General features: G+C 37.1%; 1 protein-coding gene across 5 annotated transcripts in view; it reads right to left on the bottom strand.

Annotated features, from left to right (window-relative positions):
* znf827 (zinc finger protein 827) overlaps positions 1-13210 on the bottom strand; it is a 78915-nt gene that overhangs the window by 14929 nt on the left and 50776 nt on the right. For all 5 annotated transcript variants that reach the window (XM_082163210.1, XM_082163208.1, XM_082163209.1 and 2 more), the window contains exons 9-10: positions 1224-1361; positions 97-435 (exon numbers count right to left, since the gene is read on the bottom strand). In XM_082163210.1, coding sequence (XP_082019336.1) covers positions 97-435; positions 1224-1361 — 477 coding nt within the window. The remainder of the gene's footprint in view (positions 1-96; positions 436-1223; positions 1362-13210) is intronic.

The raw sequence follows: 13210 nt of genomic DNA, 5'->3' as shown, positions 1-13210 counted from the left end.
AGATGAGCTAGTTGAGAAGCCAGGTGTACACACCAACATCCAAAACACAAGATTTCTAAAGGTAATGTCTACAATGTAAGAATAGCGCGATCTTACCTGTGTGCCCTGCACTGATGTGAGCTTTCATCTCGGCCTCGTCCACACCCACATACTCACAGGTGCTACAGCAGAGAGAGAACATCCACTGCTCTTTGTCCACATGAAGAGACATATGACTAACAAACTGAGCGTTAAACTCTGTTTGGAAGCCGCAGACGTGGCAGCTGTAGTAGTAGGGGCAGTTTTTGAGCTCTGGGCCATCGTTGGTCACAGCGGTAACAATCTGCTCAGCATCTGTGTTCACCAGTTTGACTGAGTGGATGGTGAGGTGCTGGTTGAGGTTGGCTCTGCACTTAGCTGCGTATGGACACAAATGACACTTATACTTCCTCTCTTCTGAAAACAAAAGACAAACAGAAGAGCTCTTATAAAGCAAACAAACAGATAGATTGATAGATTGTATTTATGATGTTGATAGATGATGTTTATAAGGTGTCCCTACTCTAAGATCAGAAGATCTCCACTCTTGAGGTTCACCATCCCTACAGGACTTTATATTTATTTATTTGTTTTGTAGTCCAGACTGATATGTATTTGGATGGACCGTGATCAGACTGCTCATTGATGCTCCTCAGGGACCTGCGGGATGTGATCGTTTAAGGATCAGGCAAGGCTGTTCATGGTTGTGTTGTGCTCCAGGGGAGCTTAGAGCTCAGGGAGACTTCCTTATAGCATAGTAATTACTTGGGTACTTTTCCCACCAGGACTAATCAGTATCCTAATCTCTTTAAAGGAAGGGTAATCTAGTCCAGTGAACCTTATTTACTTACCTACGGCATTACTTGTCCTAATGACAACATACACTGTTGTTGGACACGTATGTGAAATGTGAAAATATAACATTCAACAAAGCTTGATTTTCAGCAACTCAAGCTAAATGTTGTTGTAAACCAGCAGATGCCCTTAATCTGGTAAACTCGTAAAGGCTGTTAGCCAAGTAAGTTGTGATTACAAACATATGTATAAATGGAGTACTACAATGGTCACTTGCTCACAGTGCAAGTCCTGCTGAAAACACCAGCTCATACCAGCATAGATGGTGGACCAGAAAAATGTAGCTGGTATAGTTGGTTAATCGGCTTAGCCAAACTGGTCGAACGTTGTTTGTGAGCATGAATTCTCACCTGTGTGTAGGGAGAGATGCCTGGAGAGAGTCTGTTGGCGACCAAACACTTTGCCACATACAGGGCAGGGAAAGAGCTGTTCATTGAGTCTCCATTGGGTAAGTCCATTTCCTGGCTCACTACCCACCTTGTCTGGATCTGCATACATAAAAAAAAAGAAAAAAAAAGAAAAAAAAAGATAAAATCCAACATTTAGTTCTGGTTCTCAAATCTAGTCCAACAGCACTGGGATGTTTCACTGTATCACTCTGCTTATCTGCACTCCCTGTGTTCCAGTTTACACTATTGCTCTGGTGATACTTCTTAAGCAATTTATTTGGTCTCATTCCAGTTTGAAATCTTACAATGTTGTAGATAAAATTGCTCGAGACATTGTAGCAGTGATTGCTCTAGACATCCTTGAGATCACAATACACATGCTATACGAGGACACTTACTTCCTTTTGAATTTGTCTGAATTTCTTGAAATATCCTACTCTTGTGAGAAATGGGGACTAGTAATTGCAGATACAACCGAGAAACCAAGAGACAACGAGGTTGGCAAGAGGTCAGTGTGTGTTCTGCCACTGTGTTGGATAATATGTTGATGAGTCTATACATCCAGATCAGGGAGCCAACAAGGTGTTTTTTTTATCTTGACATTGGACTGTGTGCTCCTTTTTCACCTTTCATTAGAAGAGCAAGAGAGGGGGAGAAAGAGAGAGAGAGAGAGAGAGAGCATGCCACACAAGTGGAGGAGACCAGCTGTATTAACCTTCTGATGAAGGTGGTTGGCTCAGCGTCAAATTAAAATGCAGCGCCACACCTTTTCTCTCCCTGGAAGGAGGGAGAGAGAGATAAATAAATGAATAGATAAATAAATATATAAACCGAAGAGAAATTCCGTCATCATGCAACACAGCCCCTTCAAATAATGTCTGGTGCAATATGAACGCCTGCCTGGCCATTATTCTGTATGGAATGAGAGGCAGAGAGGATGCCAAATGTTAAGCAATGTTTCTTTACAGTCAAAACAAAACAGAAATATGTATACTGATTTTAAAAAAAAGTCTGCGATTAACAACAAAAAGGGTCTTGAATCATGTCAAGGTATTCAGAGATGCATGTTTTGGGTTTGTAGGTCATATCAATGACTCAAGGGTTTTTAAGTTCAGCATGTACCGCAGCATTCTGATCTCTTCAATAAACATGCAAGGGGCTTTTGGATATGCAGCGGGTGTGTGCCCCGTCCCTTTGGACTTGTGGTTTGCTCATAAATAGGCACATTTTTTACAAATGCTGTCATAAGCAATGCAGCCTCAGGATTGATGGGGGCACGGCGAGGAAAAGGGGGGCAAGTGGTTGGGGAGAAACGGCATTTTTTTGGCATATCAGAGAGGATTTAATGGTGGCAATTAAAGAGCAGATGCACTGGCCTTGGACGCAAGACCTGAAGGACATTTTCATGGGGCTGCTCGTATATGCCAGAAACCAAACCAAAAGTCCTGACGGGAATAGTGTCTCAAAGTGGCCCAATGGGAGGGGTTGTCTGACTTGCTGGCACGTTTCCTCAAGAAGTCACAGGGAACGATGCTAAAAGTGCCCCTTTACTCCTCACACCGATCTTGGTTGAAAGACACGTCTCAGATAAATACGTCTACAGGGCAATCTAATGTCAGGGTGTCAATTTCATTGTTATCATGCACAGAGATGCCAAGGTTTTTATTGGTCCTAGAGAACCCGTTAAAACTAATGTAAGCCATCTATCCTATGTTAAGTTCTGAAATCCATCATTATTTTAGAAGACATAAGGATAAGTGATGTCTTGCTTGCCTGCTCGATTTTACTGCTGATGTATTAATTACCTCTGAAAAAGGAGGCACTTTACTTCAGTTTTAAGCCAACAGAGGAAAAGTAGGAAAATTATGTAACAGAATAAACCTTTATTGCTCAGACGCTACTCTTTCATAGATCAATGGGGTTCTCAGTTATGTTTCAAATAAGTAACAATTTCTAAAATTCCTTAGTTGAAATAAAAAGACACAAATGAGACAATTGTTGATATACAGTAAAAGTACAGCACTTGTATAGCATAGCTCAGATCATTTGGCCTTGAAAGAATCTGATGAGAAATATTTGAAGAAAAAAGACGACACCATTGCAGACAGTGTGTAGCTACTGCTGCCACAAAGGTGAAAGCGAGACTACCTACATTAGAAAAATTCTTCAGTTAAAAAAATATTCCAGATTGGTTATAAGCTCTCTCTATGCCTCCCTATACTCGTGTTTTCAGTGTGATTAATAGGCTTTATGACGAACATCACATGAACAAACAGCAAAGCAGGTCTCATTACATCCACTTGTCTGAGAAAGTGTTGACGGCGATATCTATGGACATGCAAGGTAATCAGCTTAACTAGCTAGTTCTTTTTATTGTTGGCCTTTTATTCAATTCAAATATGTAAATGTTATCGAAAAGAAGAAAAATAAATCAATCTGCATATGCGATGGACATCTTTGCTCGCTCCTTTGAAGTAGGGCTGCAACAAACGATTATTTTGATAGTCGATTAATCTAACGATTATTAGAACGATTAATCGACTAATCATCGATTATTTTGCCGACTGATCAGTATGTTTGGAACGATTATTCAGCTTTTTCAATTAGTTAAAATACTGAGTTATACATATTCTAACTATAATATAAAAATAAAAAAAATAAAATCACTTCAGCTTTTGAAATGGTTGTTTTAATGAACTTTGAGCCAAACAGGTCATTCTCTTTAAGTTCCCAGATTTCTGTCCAACTCAAATCACACACAAATGCTCTCTAAGCACTGGTTAAATATTCTGTTCTCTTTCAATAGAAAAAAATAAACAAAAATTAATCAGCTGCACTACAGAAAAACTTAATCTGCAAACAGTTATTATAAGAATAAAAAAAAAAAAAATTGACAATTGAGCTGACAGAGACATTCTCATTCACCTTTTAATTTACAGTATGAAAAAGTAACTGACATGATATTCTTCATAACATCTCCTTTAGTAAGTCTTCATGAATATGGAACAAAATAAAGGCAAGTGATACGACTGTAATACCTAACGTTAATAGTGTTACAATAATAAAAACAGCCCTGACTCCTAAGCTCGATCAAGCTTTATTCTATGCAAAAATAAATCATCATATTACTGTAATTATATTATTATTGTTAATATTGTTGCTATTATTAGTAGTATTGCATTGTCTAATAAAGAGATTTACTGCTAGTTATTTAGCTCCAGCTGGAGAACATTCACCTCTCACCGGCTCGTCTTGTTTCCTCTTTAAGTGCTTTAACATGCATGTTGTGCTCCCGTGAAAAGCAAGTTACGCCTAGCATGTATTGCACATGACAGCATTCTTGGTTTGAAGTTTTGTGAAACTTTACACACCTTGCTAGTTCGGATTCGTTTGCACTCCGTCAGATCATAATTTGCGCTGTGTTTTCTTCTACCGCAATAGCATTTGTAACATTACTCTCTAGCGCTACAGCGCCGTAGCGGTCAAATCACGATATTGCAGGCCCTTACATTAGGTCACGTGAGCTCAAACGACTACTCGACAACAAGATATTTTGTCGACAATTTTTTTATTGTCGACGTTGTCGACAACGTCGACTAATCGTTTCAGCCCTACTTTGAAGGCATCTTGAGTAAAAGTACACATACAAAAGACCTGAACCAAAAGCAATGCTGTAAAACATGTTTTACAGAATACAGAAGTTAGTTGAGAATAGTTCAACTAGTCAACATAGTTAGATTGCTTTATTTAATTAATTTCTATAAATATACCGATAATTGTGTTATCGTGAATTCTTTTGACCACAATAATCACGTAGTGAAAATCTGATATCCTGATAGCCAAACTCTATGGTGAGAATACATAATACAGGTATATTTTTATATCAGAAGATAAATCAGAGAAATAGACTTTACATTCACCATTTGCTCTCCATTTAATTTCACTGCTGACTAGAAGAAAACAGATATTTAAGATATTTATTTTCTTGGTGTGCTGAGCATTAAACCATCTTTTCCTCATTTGACTTAAAGGGATAGTTCACCCAAAAATTGGAAAAATTCTGTCATCATTTACTCACTCTCTTGTCGTTCCAAACCTGTATGACTTTCTTTTTCTGTGTGACACAAAAGAAGGTTCTTCCAATCAACAGTGGTCACAGATATTTCTCAACATATCTTCTTTTGTGTTCCAAGAAAGGAAGAAAGCCATACAGGTTTGGAACAAAATGAGGGTCCCCCTCGCTGACCTGCACTGCATAAGAGATAAAATAGAATATTTTATCACAATATTACTTTTTTATTGTCTTTTTTTTTTATCAAATAAATGTAGCTTTGCTGAACATAAGACATTTTCAAACACATTAAAAAAATCTTAACAGATCCCAAACTTTTAAATGGTATAAGGTATATTTTGAAAAACATCAGGGTCCAATTAACGGTGGTCAGAGATATTTTTCACTATATCTTCTTTTATGTTCCACAAATGGAAGAAAGTCATACAATAAATTACAAAAGGATAAAAAAATTTGCATAATTTATATTTTCATCTCCTGACACCTTTGAGCACTTGTTGATATCAAACTTAATATTACCGGATGATGTTTTTACCATATTTCAATCTTAAAGATTCAACTTGATTAGTATTGCCACATTACCAGCATGAATTAGCATCGCTAAACTGCATAATTAAATAACGATGCCATGTGTGTGCCGTCTCCCAGCCGTCCCCCGCGCTGACCTGCACTGCATAAGAGCTTTAATTAAAACTACAGTGGGTGTTTTGCCCTCTGCTTCAATCTATGAGCGAGTTTAGAAAAGGCAACACACAATCAGACACAGGGCACTGAATCAGCATCATCACCCCGGGGCCCACGGTTCCACTGAGTCACACCGCTCATATGAACCTGTGCGTCTGACTCAAGTTCCACCAAGCGGCAGTGCGGCGTGATGTGATGCTGACAGCTCTGGTGTGACACAGAGCCCGGGGGCTGCCAGGGAAAAGATGGCACCTTCCCACAATGCCTCAGTGGGGGGACATGAGCGAACGGATGCCTGTGCAATGCTTATGACTCTCACCTAATACCTTCATTTTCTTGTTGTTGATTCATTTGTCTAAATCTATCTCCCTACTGTTGAAAATACCAGCATTATTGGGAGCCAATATATGTGTTTTTGGAATGCAGGTGACAACCAGGCTTCTTAACAAGCTTAAATCATCAGTTCCCCCAAAAATTAAAAGTGTAATTTATTCACCCTCATGTCTTTACAAACCTGAATGACTTTATGCAGAAAACAAAGATATCTTACCATTTAAAAGTCTGGGTTCAGTAAGACTAAGTACTGAGTAATATTAATTAACTACATGTACTTACTATAGTACTTACTATAGAGTTACAGTTTGGGTTAGGGTTTGGATTAGGGTTAGTTACTTGTAATTATGCATAATGTAGTACATGTACATGTAGTAATGTTTAACTGCGTCACCCTAAAATAAAGTGTTACCCTTTTCTTTAAAGAAATTAATATTCTTATTTTGCAAGGATGCATTAAATTGACCAAACGTTTTTTTTTTTGTTTTTTTTTACAAAGATTTCTATTTAAAAGAAATGCTGTTCTTTCTGTTTATCAGTAAATCCTGAAAAAATAGTTTACAGTTTTTTTTACTGCAGCCTTAGTGAACATAATAGACAAATTTCAAAATCATTTAAAAAATCATACAGATACAACACTTTCGAACAGTATGGAGCTTATAATATGACAAAATGATTTGAATTTGAATTGTGTAAATTTGAATTATTTGCAAGTGTAATCTAACTAAATTGAATTTTAGGTGGTAGTTTAAATAGTTCTGAATTTGATTTTTTTTAAACGAATATTGAACGTTTGAAATTTAACAAATTGAAATGTTTTTATGGCTGAATTTTATAGACATGTATTTTCAAACAGCTAGTTTTTTTGTTCTGAATTCGTATAGTGCAAATATTCAGTTTAAAAAAATACAGATTCAAGTTTTCAAGATGAAGAAATTCGGAACTTCAAATTCAGTTTTCTAAAATTCAAGTTCAAAAATTCAAGTTCAAAAATTCAAGTTCTAAAATTCAAGTTCAAAAATTCAAGTTCAAAAATTCAGATCTTACAGAAAGTAGGTCACAGGTCATCCACAGGGAAGAGTAAAGGATCTCAGATAAGTCGAACAGAGCATTTTGGCTGCACTGCAGTAGTTTTCTGCCGCAAACGCGGTGGTGGTTCAAGAGAATCCGTGTATCTTTCGTTCAGTCGTTTTTTTATTTAATATTAAGAGTAGAAAAATGAGTAAACAGCTTGAGTATTAGATTTCTTCTAATATTCTAGTAATAATAGTCCGCTGCAGCAGTTGCACGGAGCTTACAAAACGCGTGTATTGCAACTATAGGCTACATTTAATTTTCTCATCAAACAACTAGACTAACGAATGGCTCGGCACATCAGAAGAGCTTAGACAGGGCTTTCTCTCTGTGTAGACCAGCAGTTGGTCTGAATTTGCCTATTTTCTCGACTGTATAGGCTAAGTCACGTTTTATCATGAAACACGCTCTGATTTATTCCAAAGTGACTCAGGCATAGGCTATATCATGCATTTAATGTTAAATAATCTAAATGTTGACTTTCAAAAGTAGGCGCGCCAAGAAGGCTATTCTCTGTATTTTGGTTCATTTTTGGTGAGCGCCAGAAAGATCTAAAGAGACCGAGACGCGCATCATGTTGTTTTATTTATTTTTCAATGGCATGATATTTTGTAGTCATTTTGAATGTACACAAATAAAAATATACATTTTACTGTTTCGGATGATGTCATATTATCTGTATGACTAAATAACAGAGTATTAAGTTATTTCCCAGCAGTGGAACAAATCCAAGAGATGGCGCTCGCGCATCGCGCTCTCACACAACATAGTATCAGTTCTGGCGTTGCTTCATATCGCAGACTGTTCATTATCAAAATGAAACACAGTCAACCAAACATATAAAAAGTTATTCTGCATAATTTAATTGGTCTGTTGTACAATATAAAGGGCAAGCTGTGCCACACACAGTCCCACTCCAAACATTTCCCTTGCTGTGAAGACGCTGATTTAGCCTATAGGCCTACGTGTATTTTGGGACTCGACTGAAGTATGAAGCCTTCTTTATATTAATAGTTAGCATCCACATGTTACATTGCAATGAAAACTTTTGACTGAATGAGAGATGCGCGACCGTTTCGATTTAAATAAATTTGTTTAGGCTTGGCGTTTATAAAGGGCACAATATAGGCTATTTTTAGAGTCTGTAGCCAATATATTATTTTATTATAGCCTAGCCTACATACTTATTTTTCATTCTTGTTGTTTTTTGCATTCATTTGTCATAAGGGAAAGTAAAATAGGCAACACATAGCCTACATGTTAATAGTGTTTATCATGTAGGCTAAATGCTGTATTTTATTTACAGGTCTTTTACACTATTGCTGAATAGGCTAATATAAAAAAAATACAAATAATTATGACGCCTTTCTCTCTCAACATGATCCGGTGTGACTTGCACTCATGTGCATGCGACTTATTTTCTGGCAAATACGGTCAGTTAAAAAATGTTGCTGTATTATTACAAAATGCATAGAGTGGAGACCATTTGGGCAAAAAAACTAATAAACAAACAAAAAAAAAACATATTGTGTTCATTACCCCCACCCACATTTGGGCTTAATCACTGTTATTATTAGGAAATGTATTTAGGTGTAGACAAAATCAGTTATGTTTATTTATAAATATGAACGTACCTCGCATTTCCCGGACACTAGCCGTTAGTCTACTTCTTTGGCCTATTTTTTTTAGCTGGCCAGTTCTCAAAATCTGTGTGGAAAAGCTGCGGAGCGAGGAGAGAACGCACAATGGCTTTGCTTTGGAAGTTTTTTTTTTTTTTTTTTTTTTTTTAAGTTTAGTTGCCAGAGAAAATAACACACCGTTTTGTTTAACATCAATTGATACTCAATATTAATTAAATAAATAAATATAATGTCAGAGAATGCACAAAGCGCATCCTTTTGAGATGTAAATTATAATACATTTTAATAAAACACACAAGGCCTACATCATAAAACTCAGAAGATTATGTATTTTAATATATTATATTATAATACAAATAAAAAGGCGTCATACTTCAGTCGAGTCCCAAAATACACGTAGGCCTATAGGCTAAATCAGCGTCTTCACAGCAAGGGAAATGTTTGGAGTGGGACTGTGTGTGGCACAGCTTGCCCTTTATATTGTACAACAGACCAATTAAATTATGCAGAATAACTTTTTATATGTTTGGTTGACTGTGTTTCATTTTGATAATGAACAGTCTGCGATATGAAGCAACGCCAGAACTGATACTATGTTGTGTGAGAGCGCGATGCGCGAGCGCCATCTCTTGGATTTGTTCCACTGCTGGGAAATAACTTAATACTCTGTTATTTAGTCATACAGATAATATGACATCATCCGAAACAGTAAAATGTATATTTTTATTTGTGTACATTCAAAATGACTACAAAATATCATGCCATTGAAAAATAAATAAAACAACATGATGCGCGTCTCGGTCTCTTTAGATCTTTCTGGCGCTCACCAAAAATGAACCAAAATACAGAGAATAGCCTTCTTGGCGCGCCTACTTTTGAAAGTCAACATTTAGATTATTTAACATTAAATGCATGATATAGCCTATGCCTGAGTCACTTTGGAATAAATCAGAGCGTGTTTCATGATAAAACGTGACTTAGCCTATACAGTCGAGAAAATAGGCAAATTCAGACCAACTGCTGGTCTACACAGAGAGAAAGCCCTGTCTAAGCTCTTCTGATGTGCCGAGCCATTCGTTAGTCTAGTTGTTTGATGAGAAAATTAAATGTAGCCTATAGTTGCAATACACGCGTTTTGTAAGCTCCGTGCAACTGCTGCAGCGGACTATTATTACTAGAATATTAGAAGAAATCTAATACTCAAGCTGTTTACTCATTTTTCTACTCTTAATATTAAATAAAAAAACGACTGAACGAAAGATACACGGATTCTCTTGAACCACCACCGCGTTTGCGGCAGAAAACTACTGCAGTGCAGCCAAAATGCTCTGTTCGACTTATCTGAGATCCTTTACTCTTCCCTGTGGATGACCTGTGACCTACTTTCTGTAAGATCTGAATTTTTGAACTTGAATTTTTGAACTTGAATTTTAGAACTTGAATTTTTGAACTTGAATTTTTGAACTTGAATTTTAGAAAACTGAATTTGAAGTTCCGAATTTCTTCATCTTGAAAACTTGAATCTGTATTTTTTTAAACTGAATATTTGCACTATACGAATTCAGAACAAAAAAACTAGCTGTTTGAAAATACATGTCTATAAAATTCAGCCATAAAAACATTTCAATTTGTTAAATTTCAAACGTTCAATATTCGTTTAAAAAAAATCAAATTCAGAACTATTTAAACTACCACCTAAAATTCAATTTAGTTAGATTACACTTGCAAATAATTCAAATTTACACAATTCAAATTCAAATCATTTTGTCATATTATAAGCTCCATAGAACAGTAGTGTATTTTGAAACAAGATACTTTAAAGAATGTTTCAAAGGTTTTTCTCCATAATGAAATTCAATGGGGTCCAAATTGTTGTTTTGGATCCCACTGACTTTCATAGTATTGCCAAAAACCTTGGAGACATTCTTTAAAATATCTGTTCTGGGTGAGTAAATTATAATATAATCAACTATCCAGCTAGCTCCTTGTTCAGCCAGCTGGATGCAGGTTAGCAAAACGTTTGGGGTCAAATGTACAGAATTCACAATCCTGCAACAAAAAAATTAAGGCATTGACGCTTAATTGAGACACTACAGTATCTACATCAATGCCTGGAAGGGGTTAATGATTTAATTAATGTTATTAGAGAGAGATGAGACAGCCTCCGCAGTGATGCTGAAGATGACTTGGGGCAAGAGGCAGGGATAGAAGAGCATTGTTACGCACAAACACACACACAAAATGACACAGACCCACTGAACTTAAGTATACTCATGCAATTCAGTAAAACAATATATAAAATTAAGAATGCAAAAGCAGACAATGATTTTCATCTGATGAATAAAGTCCATTTTTATACAAAAATGATTATATTGGCCATACAGACACAAACAAACACTGATTAAGTTTATCTTTGGCATAAATACAAAACTATTTTAGAGCAATTCATTATTTTTCGACCACGGATTGTGCTGTTAAAAATAAAAAATTAGAGCTCTTTGTCTTAACTAAGGAGTGGGAGCTACTACCCACACTGGGTCAAAAGGTGTTAAGACTCTTAGCAATGAAAACGCCAAAGAAAGATGGAGTAACAGAAAGAATTATAAAGAAAAAAGAGAGATGAAAAAAGATGGGCATGGGTCAGAGCTGCTCTTATGTGATTTGTGTACGTCTGCTTTGTGTCTGCGCGCAAGAATGAACGCATGTCTGAGTGTGTAGTGAATTAACTTTCACGCACCCTGGACACGAAAAACCCAATCATTTTTTCATTAACTGGTGTAGGGAATCGGGCCAGGCGAGCGCAAACTAATTACCCTTTGCCAGAGGGGCCAGTAGAGGGAGGCAGGGAGTGCCAGCTGCCCAGTGCAGCGGTCTCAAAGCTGGGTGGGAGCATGAGGGGTCTCTGTAGCCTCGCATTAGATGAGAGGGGCGGCTTGTGTGCATAGATATATGTACATGTGAGCAGGGTCCAAAATGAGCACCAAATCCACATAAAAATTACTTGTTAATGGACAGTAGCTTTAAAAATTATATAGGGCCTACATCAAACTGTACAAATCGGTGAAGCCAGACACATACAAATTTGACTAAAAACATGTTGCGATATTGATGTTTTGTTTATTTAGCTTTTACCTGAGTGGAATTATTGAATCAGAATTATTGTCTGGAGTCTTTTTCTCCAGAAGTTGTTGAATATTCTTCACACTAAGGCTCCAAAACATATTAGGAATATATATCATATGTCATGCATTGTTTGTTGTTGTGGCAAGCAGTGAAGGGCCGAGAGCCGCGGCAATGGAGTGAGGCCGGTGGTGCGAGTGCTAATGGTAGTCACCGGTCTCGAGTCCCACGGAGGAGCTCCGGAAGGATAAAAAAGGAGTGATGACAGTGGAAGACCAGGCCTGGACTTTATGTCGTTGTATTGTTTTAGTTTATGCGGAGGTCGTTCGTGAGGGGCTGGCGCTTTACTTTCGTTTTGTTGTTAAGATTATTTTGTGATTAAAGATTTACGTTGAACGTTTGCTGGTTCCCGCCTTCATCTTCCCTGAACTTGAACATTTTTACAGTCATAAATATGCATAGGAAACACTGAAATTATCCCAACAAACCCTAACAATCCTAACAAAAATAAAAACATGATTCAAAATAATAAAATATACAGTGTCACAAGGGGCTTTCACACCGGAGGAACCTTTTCATAGTTCCTAGAACTATTTGCAGAAGTACCCGGATTTTGCCGTGTTCGCACCGCAGGAACTAGGAACGATTTTAGTTCTAGGAACTCCTTTTGGAGGAACAAAATGAGCTCCTAGGCTCCTACTTCAGAGTAAGGTCTAAACCAGCACTATAGTAACTACCAGTGAAGTTAGTGTACGCTGATTGGCCGAAGGCATGCGAAACACCAGCGCCCGTCATTTAAAAAAAAGCTGTGTACACCCACAGATTATAGCCTATTTATTTACTCCAGAAACTAACTCTACGAACATGGAAAACAGTGACAGATGGGCCTCTTAACCTTTACGCTAAGGAGAAAATCCAACGCAACTTTGAGGGGACCAAGCCAAACATGATTATGTATTTCTGCTCAGCTAGCGACATTGGACATCAGCCACACGGCAAACGCTAATACTTTTTCATATTCTGTC

This window comes from Leuciscus leuciscus (genome assembly GCF_965113295.1).
Source record: "Leuciscus leuciscus genome assembly, chromosome: 3".
Taxonomy (NCBI): Eukaryota; Metazoa; Chordata; class Actinopteri; order Cypriniformes; family Leuciscidae; genus Leuciscus; species Leuciscus leuciscus.
Note: the sequence above shows the minus strand (reverse complement) of the source record. Positions and strands in the feature narration are given on the sequence as shown.